This window comes from Populus alba, chromosome 15, assembly GCF_005239225.2.
Source record: "Populus alba chromosome 15, ASM523922v2, whole genome shotgun sequence".
Classification (NCBI taxonomy): Eukaryota; Viridiplantae; Streptophyta; class Magnoliopsida; order Malpighiales; family Salicaceae; genus Populus; species Populus alba.
The window spans coordinates 4,316,141-4,337,453 of NC_133298.1; the positions used below are offsets into that span (position 1 = coordinate 4,316,141).

The following is a 21,313-nucleotide window of genomic DNA, read 5'->3' on the forward strand; positions in this document are numbered from 1 at the left end:
CATAGTAAAGGAAAATGTTTTGTATCAATTAACAGAGATAGTTGTATAGATATGCTTCTCGGTTCAGTTCGAACTAGAAAGGTGTCTCGCGCGAACACTCGATTAAATCAATAATATAATTAAAAAACATGAGCGAGAAATAAATAAGTTAATCTAAAAAATTATTAAGGGATATTGAGAGATGAAGTAAAAAAAAAAAACTTAACTTAAAAATGATTCAAAATAAAAATAAATGGTAATGAAAAGAATAATGACTAAATCTAATATAAAAATAAAATAAAATATAATGCTAAAAGATGAAATAATAAACAAAATTCAATTAAAAAAATAATCCAAAACAAAACAAATAGATATCAAAAAAATAAAAATTAAATTTAATATAAAAATTAAATGAAACAAAATGTCAAGAGACAAAATTGAAAAACAAAATCAATTTAATATCATATTTAATCTAAAAAAAAATGAAATGATTAAATTAAACAAAAAATTAAGGGATAAAAAAAGGGTTGAATCTCTTCCTTGACTATGCAAAACAGTCCTTAATGTTTGAAAAAAAAAAAAACACAATACTTGTACATTGTTCAAATTAAGTCCGATTTAATTTATTTTATTCAAATTAAGCATAATCAAGAGTAACTTTTCTTTCCCAACATAACGAGTACCCAAAATAAAATAAATAATAAAATTTAATTTTAAATTAATTAAATGTAAAAAGATTAAATAAACAAAAAAAATTAACCGAAAAAAAAAAAGTTGTTATAACTAGCAGTGTATCACCTCACAATGAACAATATAAACATGAGAACTTTTAGTGTTTTTTTTTATAAAATAATGGCAAAGAGATTGGAGCATATCCTCGAATGGGGCTTTGCCCAAGATTTTCAAATATTAGTTGAGATCTATTTGTATTTTTTAAATTCTATTAGTTGTTGAGCTGAAAAACCAAAATGAAATGGAATGAAAGAGAGAATTAGGGTTGAGGATCGAGTGCAAACCGCCAATTAAAAAGAGTAAAATATTTGGTTTGATAGATAATTTTTTTTTTTTTTTTTTTTGTCATCTATCAACGATCAACGTGTCATGACTATTGAGTACTGAATTGTCTGTTTTGATCAATAATTCAATATTATCAGAACACAAAATACAAAATGATTTGCTAACCTATTATATCTGCACAAGCGTCCGTACGATTTCACAGACCGACCAGACACAACCTTCCTTGTCATTCACATTGATTAACATTCTTCCTTGCTCCAATAATTCAAGGAGGCCATAGCCATAGTCATAGCCATAGCCATAGCCCTAGCCGTAGCCAGGAAGATTCAACCACGGGTTCTCAAATCCAAAGATTATACCCTGAAAGTGCAGAGAAAATCCTCCATTTTGAGTTCTAAAATAACACATAAAGTTGTTTCTGTAATAACTTAAACCTGTTCTTTCGAATCTAAACATGAATTATAACTTCCAAGTAGGAAAATCAAGTAAAGATCCTGTAACTCTACTACGAAGAAAAATTCTTATGCAACTAATATAATCGATACAGCTCCTACTATTGATTGATCATGGTGGATCCTGATTGACGGTCGGTTCTGGTTGACAGAAGTAGAGTGTGATCGGTCAATTCTAGTTGACGATGGGTCCTACTTGATGGTCGATTATCAAAGAGAAAATCTTGTGACTGGTCAATTCTAGTTGACGATGGGTCCTACTTGATTATCAAAGATACTTCTATAATTTTGCTTGTGTTTTGCTTTATCTATCTAGTCTATAATTGAATTTACTAAACGCTACACGTTATTACTCTTTGTTTGTGAAAGACTTGAGCTCAAGTCAATGCTCAAATCTAGACACAAACAATTCATCCCTGAAATAAAAATAGATATTAGAAACATTGAAAGTATTAAAAATATATATGATTTATAATTGATCGATTATATAAACACTGTCATTGATCTTTCTAATTAATAATAGTCCATCCTGGTTGATGATATTGATCAATCATGGTTCTGTTTTTTCTTGACCTTTCCTAGCTTCCAATCAGAGGACAAAAAAGAGAGAGAATCTCTTATATGTTCTTAGCAATAGCTCTTTCAGGACATGGATATGGAGAAGATGTCTGCCATAGTATTGTGTACTCCAAAAACAACCTCCCTATTTATCATAGAAATGAAAAGGGCATCGTAATAAGGATATCCATAGCTTTATCAATGGCATATGCCATTGTTTCAAGGGTCTATGCCAACCCCGTCAAAGTGTTTATGAAGCTTGTTCAGGGAAATCTGAAGAATAGACAAAATGTCATCACTGGATCGGAATCAGGAAGGTATATCATAATAACTATATAAAAACAGCAACAGTCTAAAAGGGTTCAAATTGAAGAAGTGATTCTATTGTTATATTCTTTCACAAAAATAACATAAATCCACTGATATGAATAATTCTAGTCAAAATGTTTTGAGGAGCAGCGAGATGATATTAAACAATATGTTCAACGAATTCCCTCTATTCCAGTGGACAAAGGATTAGCATTGCATGTTAGATCGACAAGTCTGATGCAAAATAGATGAAGAAATGAAAGAAATCCTATAATAACAAATTCTAGAAAAAGAACGAAAACTTGAACTTTATATTGAATGAGTCACAATTTCAAAAGTGATAAAACTCATGAAGTACATGCTGCACCATGAAACATCAAGATATTTAGGTGAAGCGACATTGTAGCAAGATAGGCATCTAGATCCCAAACGACAACTTACTTTTTCTGTTTGGGAAAATGCAATTTGATCAGCGCAGGAAGTTCGACCAATTCAACCTGTTGTTTGCCCAGCAAGATACTTTTCAACTTTTCATCACAATTGACCACATTCTTGTTGTTTGGATCCTAAATGACATACACCACACAGTTTTGGCAAGAGTTCGTTAAAAGAATAACATTAATAAAACCGAAAGTAAAATAATAGCAAAGATACATACAATTTGCACAATTTGAATCGGTTGAGACATGTTATGATGCAGCTCCTACATATCCTCATATTTAGTTCTCAAAATGACAAGAAAATTGCAGAATTTAAGTTATCTCGTTAAGGTTAATAAATAACAAAATGAGCCACCTTTTACACGCAATCAAATGATAGGTCCCCTTTTAGCTGAAACACCGCAACAGTGAATTACATGTATATTTTCTATGACAAAGCAAAGTTTGAAGAATTAGATGAACAAGATAAGAATATTTCTTCTTTTTAAGAAAAAAATGAAAAAAAATCTTTCTTTTATCGATGGGTATTAGCAATTCATGTAATTGGGAACATTACTTCCAATTAGCATAAATACATAAACAAAAGACGAGATTAAAAAAAAAGTACCTGGAGGTTGTTGGTTTTGATATAGGACCAGACACGCATGAAACAGCCCAAATGAGAAATCTGAGACTGGCCCACAAAATCTCTAAGTGTGGAAGGTAAATTCACAAGATCAATTAAGTTGGCAAGCTGCTTTGGGTTATCTGTGATGGCCTTCTTCATCTTCTGCGGCAGCATTTTTTAACAGCCTATACAGCACTGTTACACACAATAAGTACAAGTCCTAAATCCGACAGCAACTCGTTCAGTACAGTATGCATATGTTTCTTTTTTTCAAGAACGGAAGATTGAGATGAGATGAGCTGTTTACAAAAAACATTACTTTCTTGCGAATTTTATCAAACACCTTCCATGCATGCACTTGTTGTTTTCTTGTTATAGCCTTCGAAAGTTGAAAAAGTTAAAAAGCAATAAAACACAATTGTATGTGATAGGGAGAAGAAAATGAAACAAACCCTAGAGGTATAACGAAGACTATGACTGGGAAATTGGAAGTTCTGGGTCCTTTTTCCTTAATCGCGAGCTGCACCACAACACTCTTTCTTCTTCTTCTTCGCCGATATGTGAGTATAAATAAATAAATGGAAAAAAAATAGGTCTGATGTTGTTTAATCGGAAATATTGTAGCCCTGTTGGGTTTTTATAGTTTTATTTTAACCCCTTTAGCTTCAACAATGTTCATCCATGTCCCTACATTGTGAAATCTTCAGTGCATGTTCCCTTTAGATTTTTTTCATTGGTGATTCTCGCCAAAATGATGAGAATTAAATTAATTTAGATCTTTTTGTCACTTTAATTCAACAAATCAAGGAGCAGCATGTGGTAGGCAGATGAGTAATAGCTATGTACTAGTTACCCCAGCTACGATGTGAGTTCTTTTTTTATTTTTATAAAAAATATCATGAAAATCTAACATAAAAAAGCTTAGTTTTTAGAATATATTTAGTATAAGGTTCGGGTTCTAAATTTTAATCAAGTATCAAGTTTTAACCGGGTTAGTCGGGTTAGATTTTTTTTTTTAATCAAAACAACGTTATTTTAGTAAAAACAAAAAAAAAAATGAGTTGCAACCAGGTTTTTGACCGGGTCGCCGAGTCAATCTGCCGGGTCATACCAAGTGTTTTTTTCCTTGTTTTTTCTTCAATCTAGCCTAGTTCTATCCCCGAGTTCCAGGTCAGACCGGGTTTCAAAACTATACTAAAAGTGTTAGATTTAGCTGCAACGACAAACATAAAAGCATTAAATCTAGCTAAAATGTCAAATACAACAATAATATTTATAATAATAATATTTAATTTTTTTGTTCTTATTTTTATATTTTTTAATCTTTAAAAATTTGATTGTAATAATTTTTTTAAAATTTATTAATGATGATGATGATGATGATGATGATGATTTTTAATTTTATTTTTCAAATTAAATATATACTGATAATATTTTTAAAAAAAATTATTAATTATTTTTCATTATTAAACGTGAAAAGAATTGAAATATAAAAACAAGCAGTTAAACATCTTATCAAATTTCAGAAATTTGAACTGCCTTGCCCATCTAACATTCCAACACAGAAATACCTTTCTATCATTTTCGATTATTGCATTCAACATGCAATAAGTACTAACGATGCTAATGACATCAAAATCTTGCACAAAATCTCCTAAACACAATATCTGATAAAGAAGAAGTCAGAATCAATTCACTCCACTTTAAGAATTTAATGGATCTGGAGAAGCTGAAAAACACATACAGCGAACAGTGGGATTCCAACATCCTCTTAATTTATCAATAATAATGTTACAGCTGCTTCAAGAAACACCTATAGCAAGATTTAGAACTCCAACCTATCTTACATCCATGAAGAGAAACGAGACCAGTGAATACAAAAAAGAAAACTCATTTTAAACAGGCATGGATCAGCATCCAACAGTATGGCAGATCATCTTCTTAATTTTCAAATGCCGAAACTATACACTCCCATTAAGAGACTCAAAACTGGGGAGATGCAGATAGAGAACTAATTCAGGAAACATGAATTTCCCATGTAATTAAATGACAACAAATTAATAACCAGAAACCAGAAAAGCCAGAAAGCCACAATGGAGAAAAAATGGTAAAGAAGAAAAGGATATATAGTTTACCTGCAAAACGCGGTTCTCCAAGCGTATAGTTACTGGTTTGCTTAATCAATCAGTAAAGAACAGAAATCTGAGAGAGAAGAAAACTGAAGAGAACCAAGTAATTATTTTTTCATGGGGCTGAAAAGGAGAATATTTCTGCTTTTACTTCACTGTGTTTTCACTTTATTATCTTCCTGCACTGCATCAATCACACTCAAACATAGATTATAGCTTAATGCTCTACCAAGGAGCCGAGGACTCAGGCAATATAGCAAATTACTTGGTCTTATCCCGGAGAGTAATTAAAAGACTCACTTGAAACATAATTAAAAATTATTCCATTCACCAAAGATTTATAAATTTAGTCATCATAATTAAACGATTGAAGGTGGGAAATTCCATCACCAAAAAGCTTAAAACTTTCTTAAAGCTTGCATTTTAAAGCTTTATAAAACAAAAGAAATCACTTTTTTTACGTTGTATTGTCATATGTAACGAAGGTTCTAGATCTCTACATCATATGTTCAGATTGTAATATATTCCAAACAAATCCAGGACGACTCAAATTGAATCCAACAATTCATAGACTGCTTAAACACTTGAAAAAACAACAACCCGTCAAGAAAAAACGAAGAAAAATACAACCCATTTCCATATACATGGAAACGAAAACGAATGGGAGAGAGAGGGGCGTACTTGAGAACCATGGCGGCAGCAGCTACTGATTTTTTCGGCAGGGAAGCAGGAAGCTCACGGTTTAGTTTTTGAAGAGGTGGTTAGAAGGTCAAAGTGGGCTTCTGATTATGGGCTCGACAATATACACTTGAAATAGGCCAGGCCACAAATTAAGGGCCTGCTTCATATGCTCATGGGCCTATGAATTCACCTGCTTTATAGGTTTGAGATTTTGATCCCAGAAAGAAAGGCAATCCTAACGATCCGCTATGATTTTTTCAAGAAATCTCGAATTCAAATTTATAAGAAATCTCAGTGGTATCTATCAAAAATCACTATCAATGAACCACTAACTTAATTCTTTTGTCTTACTATGATGATCATAAGGAGAAATTCACACTTGAAAGATATGATGGGCCTCTTCCAGCATACATATACATACATACATATATATAAAAGCAGAAGGAAACCTTCTGTGTATAAAGTTATGCTGCTACATGCCAAGGCGACTGAACTGCCTTTCAATATTCTAAATCGGAGGAGCATCAGCCGTGAGCTCCCCAGCTCCTTCAAAAATCATTTAAAAAAAATAAACCCACGGCATAAATAAAAAAATCCCTCACCGACCCTCCGGGAAGGGGGGAGCATGGACAATTCAAGAGAGATGCATTGAAGAAGAATCACATACTAGTGGGCGATCGTTTTCAAGACTTGGTTCTGTAGAAGATATAAATTTCAATGCATTGATATTTTTTTATTGATTTAAATTTATAAATTCAGTAATTATAATTGGATAAATATTTTATTTTTATGTGTTTGAATATTTTGATGTATATATTAATCTCTTAATGTTTTTAATCTTTCTTTTGGTTATTGTTAATGATTTTTTAAATTTATTTATAATGATAATTATTGATTTATTTAATTAGATGCTTGAATAAGTTTTTAAATTTATACTTTGAATTTTTCATATGAAAAAACATATTAAAATAACTTGTATTTCTGATATTTTTTTTTATAAACAACTCGCGCAAGTTAGATAGCAAATAATAATAATAAGAAGAAGAAGAAGAAAGGTGATATCCACATGATGAAGAAAAGACGAAATGAGAATCGATAGCCGCCATGGAATCAAGTTAGGAAGTATATTTGTAGTCTGCCATTTGTTATGTATGACGTCCAAAAATTGAAATTATGAATTGATATATTACAACTTAAGCGTGTAAAATTATTTTTAGAACGGGTCGTTGGCCTTAAACATGATCGATCCATCTTTTTACAACTGAAGTTATATATATAATTTGAAAAAAATAGTTGCCTTGCATCCCCATTGTAATTGTCTCATAGCTGCCGGTTAACAAGAAAGGAACAGCTGGCTCTTTCCTCCGGCAAAACCCACCAAATTCTAAGGGTTTGAACCAGGTAAATAGGAGGTTGGTGGAGACAGCGCAGCTTGGTCATGTAAGGGCAAGTGCATCTATAGCTTCGCCCTTGTTTTTGGGTAGATGGAAGCAATATATTTAATAATAACTTTAAAAATGGTTAAGGCTCATAGATCCTTTGGCGAAATTGCATAGGCAATTTATGTTTTTTATTCAGTTAATTCTTCTTCTTCGAGAACTTGTGACAGGTGATGCTTCATAAAACCAGCCCAGGTGGAATGAAGTTTGAAATTCAATTCAATTAGGGCATTGATTCTCAGTCCTCAAATCAACATTCAAATGTAAAGATGGGAGTAATCATGATTATGTAACTTGGAAAAAGAGTCCCACGCTGAGCTTTTTGACTGCTTTTTTCTTATGTTTCCAAGGACCAATAATGCCATCCTCACTTTCTTTTATCATAAAAAGGGATCTTCTAGTCTTCATTACCTGAAGGAGGAGGAGGAGGCGGAGGAGGAGGAGGACCCCAAAAGAAGAAGAAAAAACTTGGAACAGCGAGAGCAACCAAGGATGGCAATCATTGGCAAGGACAATTGGCACACATATAATGAACACAGCTCACCATGCGCTAGCTGAAGAAGAAATGGCCTGGCCCAATGGGGACAGCACTTTCTAAAAATCTAAGCCTTACACACGAAGCAACTCACTTGACAAGCACACTAAAGAAGCTTTTTTTTCAGCCATGATTGATGCAAACCAATAAAAAAGCAGTTTTGTCTTCCACTTATGCCTGTTGCTTTCTAGTACACATTTCCTCCTACCTTTCAAGGAGGTTAAGACAATTTGTACCGAAACAAGAAAATATAGGTTAAGACCTAAGACAATCAAGGAAATACCTCATCACAACTTCCTTGTTGGATGATAGCTGGTAACATTCTGGAACACAGAGACAGCAGAATGTATCTAAATGGCATCATGGTTCGACTTGAATGCGCACATGGTGGTGTTCTCCTCGGACAGTCAATAGAATGCAATTTATGGCTTTGTCATGCCTAGTCAGAAATTAGTCTTGCGTGTATGATTGCATACAGTGATTTCCAGTGGACAAGGAAGGCATACCTAGATGATTTTAGATCATGATCGAGGATCTAATAGCTTGCTGTGTGGTTCTGATTGATTTTCCAATGATAATGCATGAGGTGTTGGTATGAAGCATGCATCAAGCTACCTAGTAATAAATATGGCATAGGCGTATGAAAGCTTTAAATGGTCAACTGTGTAAAAAAATGAGGGACATGGACATCTTCAAGATCTGACTTGTTCAAAGTTTTCATACGTGCGATGCTAAAGGAGGCATCGTGTCCCTGACAGTAAAGTTAAGACACCCAAGGTACTGTGAGCAAATAAAAAAATCTTGTTATAAACTAACTTTACAAAGCTGATTACAGAGAAACTCACAAACAAGAAGAGAGTGGAGAGGGAGCTAGAAACAATGAGAAAATACCGATAGCGTTGAGAGGATATAGCAGAGAGAAGATGCAGCCTCGTTGCTTAAAAGAAGTCTCTCAAGCATGCCTTAGTGGCTGCTGTCCAAGCCCCATCCTTGGCTTTTCTGAGCCTCTTAACAAAATCAGCAAGCCTAGAAGCACATCAGCTACATGTCGCCAGAACTTTGCTAAGACGACGACTTCCTCTATCTTCCCAAACACTCACTTCACAAATCCCGAGTCTCTCCCTTCTTTGCAAGAATCATTCAATGGATTCATCAAGGTGTATCCACAGTACTCGGATACATATCAAGTTGATCAAACAAGAGCCCAAGAATACAATCATCTTGCAATCTCCAACCACACCTGCCTTGATTATATCGGCATAGGCCTGTTCTCCTATGCCCAGCTGCAAAAACATGACTCGGAAAAACAAATTCCCCCTTCCGCTTCCGCTTCATCTCCTCCGCTCCCTTCTCCTCCTCAAAACATGCATCTTCCCTTCTTCAGTGTGTCCTACAAGACGGGGAATTTAAAGACACAGCTACTTCATGGTGGCCAAGAATCAGCTTTAGAATCTGCAATGAAGAAAAGAATCATGAGATTTCTTAGTGTATCTGAAAATGATTACTCTATGGTTTTCACCGCAAACAGAACATCGGCTTTCAAACTTCTAGCAGAGTCTTACCCTTTCAAGACTAGCCGGAAGCTTCTAACTGTGTACGACTATGAGAGTGAGGCAGTGGAAGCAATGATTAATAGCTCTGAGAAGAAAGGAGCCCAGGTCATGTCAGCCGAGTTCTCGTGGCCTAGGTTAAGGATTCAATCAGCAAAATTGAGGAAAATGGTTGAGATGAAAAGCAAAAGGAAGAAGACGAAGAGAGGACTATTTGTCTTCCCACTTCATTCTAGAATGACTGGAGCCAGATATCCGTATTCATGGATGAACATAGCAAACGAGAATGGCTGGCACATCTTGATTGATGCTTGCGCATTGGGACCAAAAGACATGGACAGCTTCGGCCTCTCTCTCATTCGCCCAGACTTCCTCATTTGTTCCTTCTACAAGATTTTTGGGGAAAATCCGTCTGGATTTGGATGTCTCTTCGTCAAGAAATCTACTGTTCCCCTCCTAGAAGATTCTGTGAGTGCTGGAATGGTAAGTCTTGTCCCAGCAAAGAAGACGTTTCGGTTACTGGATGAATTTTCTGGTACTGATTCAGACTTTGAACATCTATCCAAGTTGGGATTACAAGAAGATGAATTAGACTCATCTAACTCTTTCTCAGGCCCTATATCCAGCCAGACAATGCATTCTGGAAGAGTAGAACAAGGAGAAACCTCTGAGTCTCAAACTACAGGAACAACTGCAAAACAGGAAGCATCAAAAACTTCAGAGATTGTGGAATCAGGGAAGTCTGCTGAAGTAATGCGACAAGAAAATGGGATCTTGGAAATTGAATGCAGGGGGTTGGATCAGGTTGATTCATTGGGACTGACACGGATAAGTAACAGAGCAAGGTGCCTTATAAATTGGATGGTGAATGCTTTGTTGAAACTCAAGCATCCAAACACAGAGGAAATTCCCCTTGTTAGAATATATGGTCCAAGGGTAAAGTTTGATAGAGGACCTGCATTAGCCTTCAATCTGTTTGACTGGAAAGGAGAAAAGGTTGAGGCTCCTCTTGTACAAAAACTAGCTGATCGAAGCAATATATCTCTTAGCTACGGATTCTTACATCATATCTCATTCTCAGACGAGTATGAAGAGGAAAAGGCAACTGTTCTAGAGAAGAGGGTGAATGGAGCAAAGGGAACTGTAACAAACAAAAGAAAAGAGAAAGCTGGTCTTGGAATAACAGTTGTTACAGTTGCACTTGGAGTCCTGGCCAATTTTGAGGACACTTACAGGTTTTGGGCTTTCATTGCTCAATTCCTGGATGCTGACTTTGTGGAGAAGGCAAAGTGGAGATATACAGCTCTAAACCAGAAAACTGTTGAAGTTTAACACACCATTTTACTGTCTCTGATTATGGAATTCGCCATATTAAGCTATGCGCTATGCAGTCAAGTAAATTGTACATGTATATGAAGGGAATTACCAAAAGAAAAGAGAGGTAAGCCAAGTTATTCTTTCAGTTAATAATTTTGAGAACTTTCCGGTCAGCTCATGATCTTCTCTATAACATTTTAGACATTGTACAGCATACACTGCAAATATTTTAGCAGAAGAACAACCATGTAATGACTTAAAAATGGTAATACAGTAGGTTAGTGCCAAGTACACACAAACTTGATGACATTGTCAACTCGTTTCAATGGTTTGCATAACTTGTATCAGAGGTTCACATCTTATGAAGAGTTCCCACTAGGTTATCCGACAAAAAAACGAATGGCATTTACTATAAGAGAAAAGATGATGCTCTTTTTTTTATTAAATGAAAGAGGCCTACAAACCACTAATCCAGTTCCAATTTTCCAGAAAAGAGCCTCAATTCATCGTGCACGTGTTGAAAACTTAAACATTGATGCTGACGACCACTTAATGGATAGTTTGCTAGATAAGTACCAAAGCAAGCTCTTTCAATTTTTTAAAATATCTCCATCCTGCAAGGATTTCGTTTTCAAAGCTCTCATGTCAGCAAGAAACAACTATAGAAGTAGCCAATCTTATTGTTGGATTATAATTCGGTAAACTATGAAAATTTCAGAACTGAAAACAAGGTGCCAGATTGTAAGTGATGAGTTAGAGAAAATGTATTACCATCCACTAGCAAGTTCAGCATTCGCTCAGATCATATCTCCTAAATACCACATCATTCCTTCTAGTTCAGCATCACTCTAGCAAGTTGGCCACTCAATACCTTGTGCAATCATTAGAAAAGACAGAAATGGGAAGTCTCCTGCACAGGAAATAACAACAACAACAACAACAACAACAAAATTAATTGTCCAATTAACAAAGAATAGGAAAAACACATCTGCAAGGAATTAACTGGAATTGCTCATCATTTTCCATGTGACAGGGACTTGGCCAAGGTTCACGCTGATCCTGAATTTTATTTGGCTTTCTCCATCTTTAATTTGATAAATGTGTAAGAAAGACATGGGCAAAAGGAGGAGCACCTAAGGACTCCCAAGTCTCTCAACAAAGCACAAAGAAAAGAAATGGGGCATTCACATAAGTGGTTTGAATATCAATCATTGTGCTCTAACCTGCTGTGGACATTGTTATTAAAATGGGAGAATGAAAGCTTAATCACTCGATCAAACATCCAAAAAGTGAGGGATAAACACGGGTTGCAAGTTCAACAATAATGTTTATATCAAACCCAGGAATCAAACTGGAAAACTTCATCGATAACAGTTATATACGAGCCTCAAAAAGTTATGTTTTGCAGGCTTAATAAGCAAATATTTAAACTTACTTGAAACATGCAAGGAGCCTGGTGTCTAATACTGTGTTGCTAAAGATCATGGCAACATGCTAAGAATATAATACTTCAGACTTCTTTTATTAAAGCCACTTCAGTAATTGCACCATTTTTATAGATTCCAGTACTAAGTGAGAGAGTACCAATATGATTCTAACTTTTAAGATCATTCATCATGTCGATTTCATCTCCTTCACCATAAACACTAGGAGGTTGACCACATATAACACGAGTGGGTGAAAAAATGCTTGGCCTTGTACCGTGAATAGAATTTCGATGATCCGTATCCGTAATTTGACATATTTATCATCTACATAGCCTTCAAATCCACAATTCTTAGCCTTCAAATCCACAATTCTATTGTGAGATATTTATCATCCACATAGCCTTCAAATCAACAGTTATTAAGCTCAGCCCTTTTCTTTTTCCCTTTCTTGGAGGGATTATCTTCTTAAAAATTAAAGAGTACCACAAAATTTGTTAGATATTTTGGAAAGAACCGTGCTCTTCCAACATACAATTACATACAAGAAATATAGGCCATGATCACAGTCCCAGTGCCCCTAAATACAAGTTAAGCAGTTTGTTATTAAGAAAACATGAATTAAATGCATCAGTTGTGAGAATTTGAAACAAAAACATGAAAACAGCGCTTACCACAAAAGTGTGATCATGTCAAGAATGGCTGTTCAAGATGCTCTTCAAGAAAGAATTGATCTGACAGGGATTTTTAAAACAAACGAATGTGCTTGTCTTGAGGATGTCTTGTATCTCCAACAATAAATTCATGAGCTTTACCATCCACCTCTATAACACTTGACCCAGGGGTTTTTTCAATACCTTTCTTCATCATCAATCTTCTTATTCTTGTTACATCAGCCCATCTTTGATTGATAGCATGTATATTAGAGAGGAGCACATAAACCCCACTATCATGAGAGTCAAACTCCACAAGGCGGTCTAATATTTCTTGGGGGAGTTCCACATTTCCATTTGCCTTGCACGCGCTAAGAAGAGCTCCCATTATCCGAACATCAGGTAGCATGGGCATAGCCTTTGTCAATTCTAATGCCTCATCCAAGAGTCCAGCTCTACAAAGTAAGTGCATCCGTAGTGTTCTAACCTCGGAGGAAGATTATATTGCTGACTTTTCATCCAATGAAAGTACCGACGCCCTTCACCAACCAAGCCACAGTGGCAGCAGGCTGTCAAAGTTACAAGAAATGTCACCTCATTTGGCCTCATGCCCTCCCTAACCATCTCTTCGAAAAGTTGAAGTGCCTTCTGGCCATGACCATGCATAGCCAAGCCATTTAGCATTGCATTCCATGTCAAAGCATTCTTATGAGGCATTCCATTGAAGATCTGCATTGCCATCTCTATACAGCCACACTTTGCGTACATGTCAACCATAGCAGTTCCAATTTGAATATCCCATTTGATGACCTTATGGTCGATGGACTCATGAACCCATCTGCCATAGTCAAGAGCTCCAAGACTGGCACAGGCTGAAAGCACACTGGTAAGTATAATCCCATCAGGCTCAATACCAGAGCTTTGCACATCACAAGACAACTCCAAAGCCTCCTTGGGAAATTTACATTGCACCATTCCACAAATAATGCTGGTCCAAGAAACAATATCTTTCTCAGGAAGCTCATCAAACACTTGTTTCGCTTCAGGAAAGGACTCACACTTCACATACATATCCATGAGAGCATTGCTAACCTGCTAACCCAAATCCACGCTCAATGATCAAGCCACGAATCCCCTTCCCTAAACTCAAATTCCCCTTCCCTAAACTCAAATTCCCCTTTCTCCCACAAGCAACTAACAAAAGTTGCAGCATTTGGCTCAACATCCATCCTCGAAAACAAACCTACAGCCTTGTCAAACAAGCCTGCACTTACATTCCCGGATATAACACCAGTCCAAGATACCGCATCTCTCACAAGCATCTCATCAAACACTCTGCTAGCATCATCCAAACTCCCACAAACGCTATAAAAATGAACAAGAGAATTTTCAACATATATATCACATACAAAATCCATCTTAACAATCAGCCTATGAACCTGCCTACCCTCATCAACGCCCATAAACTTTTCACATGATTTCAAAACAGCAGGAAAAGTAAACATATCAGGCAAAAATCCATCTTTCACTATCCTTCTATAAACCAAAAATGCAGTCTTGGGCTTATCACAAAGAGCATAACCAGAAAACAATGAATTAAAAGGAAAGGATTCCAATCACTTTTACTTAAAAAATCGCATGCATAATCTGCAAAGTTTGGACCTTTTGCAAAAAACTCAGCAACCCTGTTGACAACCGAGTCATTAGAGACAACCCCTGATGTTATCAACTGTGCATAGATTTTCTTGAAAATTTTCAACTTTTTGCATCTTTGAATGCTGTCTAAAAGAACCCATTTCAGAGAATGCTTAGTCTAGCTCATTATTACTTCTTGATAACTAGATTCTTCTACGTGAAGCACAAAGAATGAAAGAAACAGTATCCTCAGCTGCCCTTTTATAAGCCATTGATTTTAGCAAGTCAAAAAATATTGCAGCGAACATGTACTAAGGACACTGAAACTGGAGTTGACATGTTTGACATTACCAAAGCAGTGACTAATGTCTTGTCTTGTAACATTGAAGGACAATGGTTTTGACAAATCTCAAATTAGTCCTCCAATTACATAGTAAATTTCACTTTAGTTCATAGAGTATGTTTTCTCTTAATTGAACCTAAAAAGGTAAAGATTCTCAGCTATATCTTTCCATTTCAAATCATCACAGATTTTAGTGACATTATATTAAAATTATTCAAAATAGAGAAAATAGTTTTCTTAACAATTTTTTTTCGGTGAACATAGTTTTTCATTAAAAATAAGATGCGCTCAATGCAAAATTATTAACAGAAACTCAATTTGCAAGTAATTAATTTTGTTGACAAATTTATTTGAGGTGGTTGATGAATTTTATAGTCTAGTAATATCTTTTTTATTTGTTAAAAAACAATTGAGTTCAAATTGTCTTTCTCAAAACAAGAAAAAAGTTTGAATTGTGAAATAATAGAAATCTGGTGTAGTCAATTTTTCATTCATTAAAAAAATCATTATTCTTTAGACCAACCTTATTAAACTTGGCTCGATATGTCAATTGTGAAGTTATCTCTTTTAGATCGCAGGTATTAACCAGGATATGCCTGAAAAATGCTGCCCCCACCTGTTACAGGTATCAAATTACCATGTTGTAGCTAAATTGGCAACAGATAGAAGCCGATTACGGCGTCTTAAGGTCTTCTGAGAGGTCAAGGCCCTAAGATGTGCGTGTTCTTATGAATTAGCAAAACTTACGGATATGAAAACACTTTAACAACAGGGCAACTCCTTCATTAACATTCAAGAAGAGCAATGGTAGTTCACGATGCCTTTTCCTGGAATCATGAATCTAGCAAGTCATTTGGAACAAATATCAAGCTGGAAATTAACCAAATAAATAATCAAAAGCATGATGATATGATAGCCAGTTTGAATGATGCAGGTGGTCAGCGGCGGCTTGGGTAGACAAATCCCTTCACCTAATGGAAGGGCCATTCGGTTCCAAGAATCTAATCCACTCTTCCTCTTGTCCATATCGCTCCCCCTCTTCTATGATGGACAAGAATTTGCTCATAACCTTCCTGGGCTTTTGATTCATGTTTAATTTCCTGCTCTCAAGGCCTCGATCACCAAATTCAATCTATTTTGATCATCATAAAGACAGTATACAGTACTAGTTTCTAATAATGATAAGAACCCACATGAAACAATCAAGAACAATCACAAACATGACAATCAAGAACAATCACCAAAGAACCCACATGAAACAATCAAGAACAATCACCAAAGAACCCACATGAAACAATCAAGAACAATCACCAAAGAACCCACATAAATCAATCAATAACGATCACAAATAAAGAAAGAAATAACCCGGTAAAATTAAAATTCACAAGTTGCACTTTTGCATTGTTAAAATAACAAGAAAGTAGAAAGATTTATTGAAACTTCAAAAGGGAGAGCTGTTCTTCAATGGAGCAATCGACATGACAAGAAGTTCGACAAGAGGAAGGTATAAGAATGAGACCAAGACAGCGTTGTTCCATGGGAGAAGGAGAGGATCGATGGGTGTTACGGTATTCAACTGCATCTTGGAGGATGATGTTGCCTTGTTTGTCTATGCAATGAAAGCTTCCTAAGAAAAACCGTCCATCCTTGATTCCAACTAGCATCCGTCGAAACAGCAATTTCCTAGCTCGAGATACAATATCAGAGGAAGAGCTCTCAGCTGCCTGCGTCGATGACGATATCTCCATCTCCTCCTCCATTTACTTTCTCTATTTCTTTTTATTAGATGGAATTGATGGAACTGTATTTTTAGATGCAAGAACCCTTGAATCAATGGTCACGATTACTGCCCTTCTGACTTTATTTGTTTATAAGAAGAAAAAAAATCATTTTGTTTGGTTTAAAAAATCAAAACCCAGTATCATAGAAAATTCAGCTTCAATTTTCAAAACATTTCTTTTCTTTTTTAAGAGATAATTTTAAAATTTTTATGAAAAGACTAGCCTTCTACTTTCATTTTATTTCGAGATTGAACTATTATTTTTTACAAAAAAAAATAATGTTTAGTTACCAAAATAAAATAAAAAATAATATAAACAAATAATTATAATCAATTTGAGTTGGTATGATAAACTTGTAAATATTGTAATCAAAATCAAGTCAGTACAGAATATCTTGTAAAATGCACAGCTCAAATCATAAAAATTAGAATTACTCAATAAAAATATAAAAAAGATTATAAAGCTTTAAAAAAAAAATATTAACTTTTCAAATCCAAAACTCGGATTACTAGACTCAAAACATCTAATCTAAAAAAAATCATAAAGTTCAATTTATCAAATGTTAAAGAATCAAATAGAAAAAAGAATAACAATTATACAAAAAAAAAATTAAAAATAACAATTAAAAAAATAAGGATCATAATTAAAAAAAACAAAATAAATTTTATATTTGATTAATAGGTGAAATTGAAAAGAAAAAATCAACTTAGTAAAGAAGCAAAAATATTCAAAAAAATAAAGATCAAAATTAACATAAAAATTTTAAAAAATATTTTAATTGAAGGGTAAAATTGAGAATAATAATAATTTTTACAAAAAAATCCAAGAAAAAAAATAAAAATTAAAACAATGAGGATCAAATTAAAAAATATAATATCATCAATTTAAATTGAATAATAAAATTAAAAATCAATGAAACTTTTGCAAAAAAAAACATGGAAAAAATAATGATCCAAATAATAAAAGTGAAATTAAAAAATATAATATTTGATAAATCAAGATTGATTAATAAATTTTATATAAAAAAATTAAAAATTAAAAATTAAAATAAAATTGAAAATATCAACAAGGAAAATTATAATATTAAAGAAGGAGAGGGAAAAACAAGTACAGGAAAATAAATATGGAGCTGCAATGTTTTTTCAATAGGTTTTAAATCCTTTTAATTTAATTAGAAAAACTATTGAATATAGATTTTTGAGGGTATATTAAATTAGTAAATTTTAAACAATGAATCTAGTCAATCTACCCCACCCCAAATCTCCCAGCCGTTGATTCTTCTTCGTCCTCAAATAAATACTGATTTTGAGGGTCCCTCCTCCCCACAAAGATAAGTGGGGCTAGGGTTTCTAATTCCTCTCTGTTTCTTTATCCATTTTTTTATCTTCTTTCCACTCAACAAACAAAGAAAGGCCCTGTTGCTTTCTCTCTGTGTCTTCTAATCTTCCACACAGTATATTATGTAGGAGACACTGAAAATTTTCAAAAACCCTCCACATGCCTTGAACTTTTTTTTAATTGAAAATCAGAGTTTCAAGAGATTCTTGAGTTTCTCTGAAATTAAACCTGATTGTATCCGGGTTTTCATCCAACTTTTCTGGGTGGTGTTTAATTTTATTTTATTTTGGGTTTATCTCAATTTCTTGTTTGACTATGGACTCACAAAACCACCACCACCACACCATTGAAGAAATAGACCAAGAACATAGCATCACCGTTGCAAATGTATCTAACCAGCCCGATCCCACTACACTCCAACTCAAAGAAGAAACCTTGACAGACCCAGAAGAAAGCCGAGAACTTGAGGGACACGACAACAACATTAGAAGAATCAACAACGGTTCTTCAAATTCCTGTCTTGTTGTACATCAGGTACAAAGACAACAACAAGTAGTAATGGCACCGAAAAGAAACACAAAGGACAGACACACAAAGGTAGAAGGTCGAGGACGGAGAGTTCGGATGCCAGCAACATGTGCAGCCAGGATTTTTCAGTTAACTCGGGAGCTAGGTCACAAGTCTGATGGTGAAACAATAAGATGGTTGCTTGAACACGCAGAGCCAGCAATTATTGCAGCAACAGGTACAGGTACAGTACCTGCTATTGCTGTTTCCGTCAATGGAACATTAAAAATCCCAACTGAATCACCAGCTACAGCAGCAGCAGCAGACAGTGATGCTGATGGTTTGGTGCATAAGAAAAAACGTAAGAGACCTTGTAATAGTGATTTTGTTGATCTTACTGAAGCAGCTCATCAAAATTCAGTTTCTTCAGGTCTGGCTCCGATTGCTTCTACAAGTCCACAAGGGTTGGTGCCATTATGGCCAATGGGGACCTTTATGTTCCCACAAGGGAGTAGTGTCGGTGTTGGTGGGTCTAATCAAGCTCAATTTTGGGCTTTTCCTGCTACTAGCACGACTCCATTTTTTAATATGGCTGCTAGGCCTATTTCTAGCTTTGTTTCTGCTGTGCAGCCTGGGGTCCAATTGGCCGGTAATGTTGGTGTTGGTTTCGGTGATGCTGGTGGTGAGTCATTGGGGTCAGGTGGGTCACCTCCTAATACTATTGGGTCAATGAGTTCTTCAAGCTCAGGATCAAGTACCGGTGGTGGTGGTGGTGCACAAATGTTAAGGGATTTCTCTTTGGAGATTTATGATAAGAAGGAGCTTCAATTCTTGAGTCATCCTGTTAATCATGATCATCAACAGGCACCATGTTCAGAATCTTGAATTTATAGATGATGGGGTAGGTTGCTTTTGGAGGTTCAGCTCAACAAAATGTTAATGGTAGTAATGATAGTGTGTTAGGGTTATGGAGCATGTGCCTTCTTCTTCTTTTTTAATAACAAGAACAGGTTTCAATTTGTTTCGGTTTTGTTTATGTTATCTTTCTGGGTTTTATGGATATTAAAGCCCTTTTGTCTTTACTCCGTGCCTTTCTCTGATTCTCTTTGTAAAGTTTGATTTTGTGAACCCTTGGTTGGCCTAAGGTTTGTTTGGTAAGTTGTGGATGTAACTTTATGATTTGATTCTTAATGTGGCTCGATTTTAAAATAAATATGTGTATAAATTAATTTGATGTATCCTAGTAAATTTTACTGGTTTAAAGATAATTTAGTTGACCAATAAAAAAAAATAAAAATTAAATTGATAAAAAAAAAAATTTGATTCATTTTTTTATTTAGTTTAGGTTTAAAATTAAATTGTAATAGTAATTTCAATGTTAGCTAATTTAGTTTAGATTTAAAATCAAATCATAGAAATAGTTTTAATGTTAGCTAATCAACTTAATCGAACTAAAAACATGTTTCAAAATGAAAATGATGAAGAAACAAAAACCTCTCAATCTTTTTAATTGGTTTGAAATGAATCTCAATCAAGGTTAGTTGCCGGATAATGAGTTATCAAAGCTCTTTGATTTTTGGCTTATAAATGACTTTTAAAAATTTATCAAACATTAAAAATACCCCCGAAAGCTTAGAGAGAGAGAGAGAGAGAGAGAGAGAGAGAGAGGAAAGACTTGTCTTTGCCAAACAAGCTCTTAATTCAGATTGGTTAACGGAGAAGGTCACGTGAGATTTGATTTTGCACCTGCAAGGTGGTCCCATTGGTTTTTTGGGGCAAGGGGTGTTGATTTGTGTGGGTCAATTAAAAAAGGGCCTACTGGTGTTCTCACGTGCTAATGGGACGTTTATCTAGAAGAGTGGGTCCACACGTTGTTCATGCTTTTGGTGGTCCCTTCTCGAGGGCCAGCCTAAAGTGGACCCGTACGGGCTAGACGAGACTCGTAAGGGATAGACCTCTTGGCACGCGTTATTGGTTCGGTTGATCTCGTGGGAAAATGGTTCAAGATCGTTGACACCTTCAATTTAATATTTAATAACCCATTTCAATGATCCTGTGTAAACTCAATTTGAGAAAATTGGATTGATTTGCCGACCCATAAATTGATCAGCCAGTCCATGATTTGAATCTTAAATCTAGTCGAAACTTGGGCTTAAGATTACGATTTAATGCATTGCCATTAAAAAAAAAAAATAGGGATCGTCAAATCATTATACTGTGAATTGAAATAATATAATGATTATTTTGCCATTTTCAAACAAAATTAACCAAAGGGCTATTACATCTTTTTATCTTTTAATTACGGTAAATTAACTAAATAACCCTTAAAAAAATCTTAAGCTAGAGTCTATGAGTTTTTTTTATGTATTTTTCAACTTTTTTTTTTTTTACTATAATCAAATAGAGTAATAGTAATTTTGGTATTTTAATAAATACTAAACACTATTTAAAAAAAAAAATAGTTTGTACGCACCAATGCTATTCAGGCGGCGCGTGTGGTTAACGGATCTCTGGTTTGACATCGATAACCATTTCTTCTTTTCTCTCCCTTTTTCTATTTTTTTAATGCAAGTATTCAATTTATTTTTCTCTAATGTGTGGTTCATATTCTTTTTCATT

General features: G+C 34.7%; 4 protein-coding genes and 1 pseudogene across 11 annotated transcripts; 2 read left to right on the top strand and 3 right to left on the bottom strand.

The window, feature by feature from the left end:
- Nucleotides 1–1,087: 1,087 nt before the first annotated feature.
- On the bottom strand, nt 1,088–6,425 carry LOC118056407 (upstream activation factor subunit UAF30). Of its 8 annotated transcripts, none has more exons than XM_035068610.2 (6): nt 6,173–6,425; nt 5,498–5,580; nt 3,363–3,547; nt 2,974–3,018; nt 2,757–2,881; nt 1,914–2,279 (listed from the first exon to the last, which is right to left on the bottom strand). In XM_035068610.2, the coding sequence occupies exons 3-6, from the start codon at nt 3,534–3,536 to the stop codon at nt 2,270–2,272; spliced, it is 354 nt and encodes a 117-aa protein (XP_034924501.1). In that variant the 5' UTR covers nt 3,537–3,547; nt 5,498–5,580; nt 6,173–6,425; the 3' UTR covers nt 1,914–2,269. The 8 variants fall into 8 exon arrangements, with proteins under 8 accessions (XP_034924503.1, XP_073260838.1, XP_034924501.1 ...); XM_035068609.2 differs by having other exon boundaries at nt 3,363–3,557; XM_035068612.2 differs by lacking the exons at nt 1,914–2,279; nt 5,498–5,580; nt 6,173–6,425 and adding exons at nt 1,088–1,356; nt 3,815–4,607 and having other exon boundaries at nt 3,363–3,557.
- Nucleotides 6,426–8,929: 2,504 nt separating this feature from the next.
- Nucleotides 8,930–14,912, bottom strand: LOC118056410 (pentatricopeptide repeat-containing protein At4g38010-like; annotated as a pseudogene).
- LOC118056408 (uncharacterized) lies at nt 9,070–11,186 on the top strand. Its single transcript, XM_035068614.2, has one exon. The coding sequence runs from the start codon at nt 9,070–9,072 to the stop codon at nt 11,026–11,028; it is 1,959 nt and encodes a 652-aa protein (XP_034924505.1). The 3' UTR covers nt 11,029–11,186.
- Nucleotides 14,913–16,417: 1,505 nt separating the features above from the next.
- Nucleotides 16,418–16,912, bottom strand: LOC118056411 (uncharacterized). Its single transcript, XM_035068615.2, has one exon. It carries the CDS (start codon nt 16,826–16,828, stop codon nt 16,499–16,501), a length of 330 nt encoding a protein of 109 aa, XP_034924506.1. The 5' UTR covers nt 16,829–16,912; the 3' UTR covers nt 16,418–16,498.
- Nucleotides 16,913–18,208: 1,296 nt separating this feature from the next.
- On the top strand, nt 18,209–19,824 carry LOC118056412 (transcription factor TCP19). Its single transcript, XM_035068616.2, has 2 exons — nt 18,209–19,055; nt 19,125–19,824. Exons 1-2 carry the CDS (start codon nt 18,503–18,505, stop codon nt 19,577–19,579), a joined length of 1,008 nt encoding a protein of 335 aa, XP_034924507.1. The 5' UTR covers nt 18,209–18,502; the 3' UTR covers nt 19,580–19,824.
- Nucleotides 19,825–21,313: the final 1,489 nt, after the last annotated feature.

What these genes read in the sequence shown, in the direction of transcription:
- LOC118056407 (XM_035068610.2), bottom strand. Translation starts at nt 3,536, where the DNA reads ATGCTGCCGCAGAAGATGAAGAAGGCCATCACAGATAACCCAAAGCAG. An exon ending in TCAAAACCAACAACCTCCAG is followed by an intron (nt 3,019 to 3,362) that starts GTACTTTTTTTT and finishes GAGGATATGTAG; the next exon opens with GAGCTGCATCATAACATGTC. An exon ending in CGATTCAAATTGTGCAAATT is followed by an intron (nt 2,882 to 2,973) that starts GTATGTATCTTT and finishes TATGTCATTTAG; the next exon opens with GATCCAAACAACAAGAATGT.
- LOC118056408 (XM_035068614.2), top strand. Translation starts at nt 9,070, where the DNA reads ATGCAGCCTCGTTGCTTAAAAGAAGTCTCTCAAGCATGCCTTAGTGGC.
- LOC118056411 (XM_035068615.2), bottom strand. Translation starts at nt 16,828, where the DNA reads ATGGAGGAGGAGATGGAGATATCGTCATCGACGCAGGCAGCTGAGAGC.
- LOC118056412 (XM_035068616.2), top strand. Translation starts at nt 18,503, where the DNA reads ATGGACTCACAAAACCACCACCACCACACCATTGAAGAAATAGACCAA. An exon ending in TTTGGTGCATAAGAAAAAAC is followed by an intron (nt 19,056 to 19,124) that starts GTAAGAGACCTT and finishes CAGTTTCTTCAG; the next exon opens with GTCTGGCTCCGATTGCTTCT.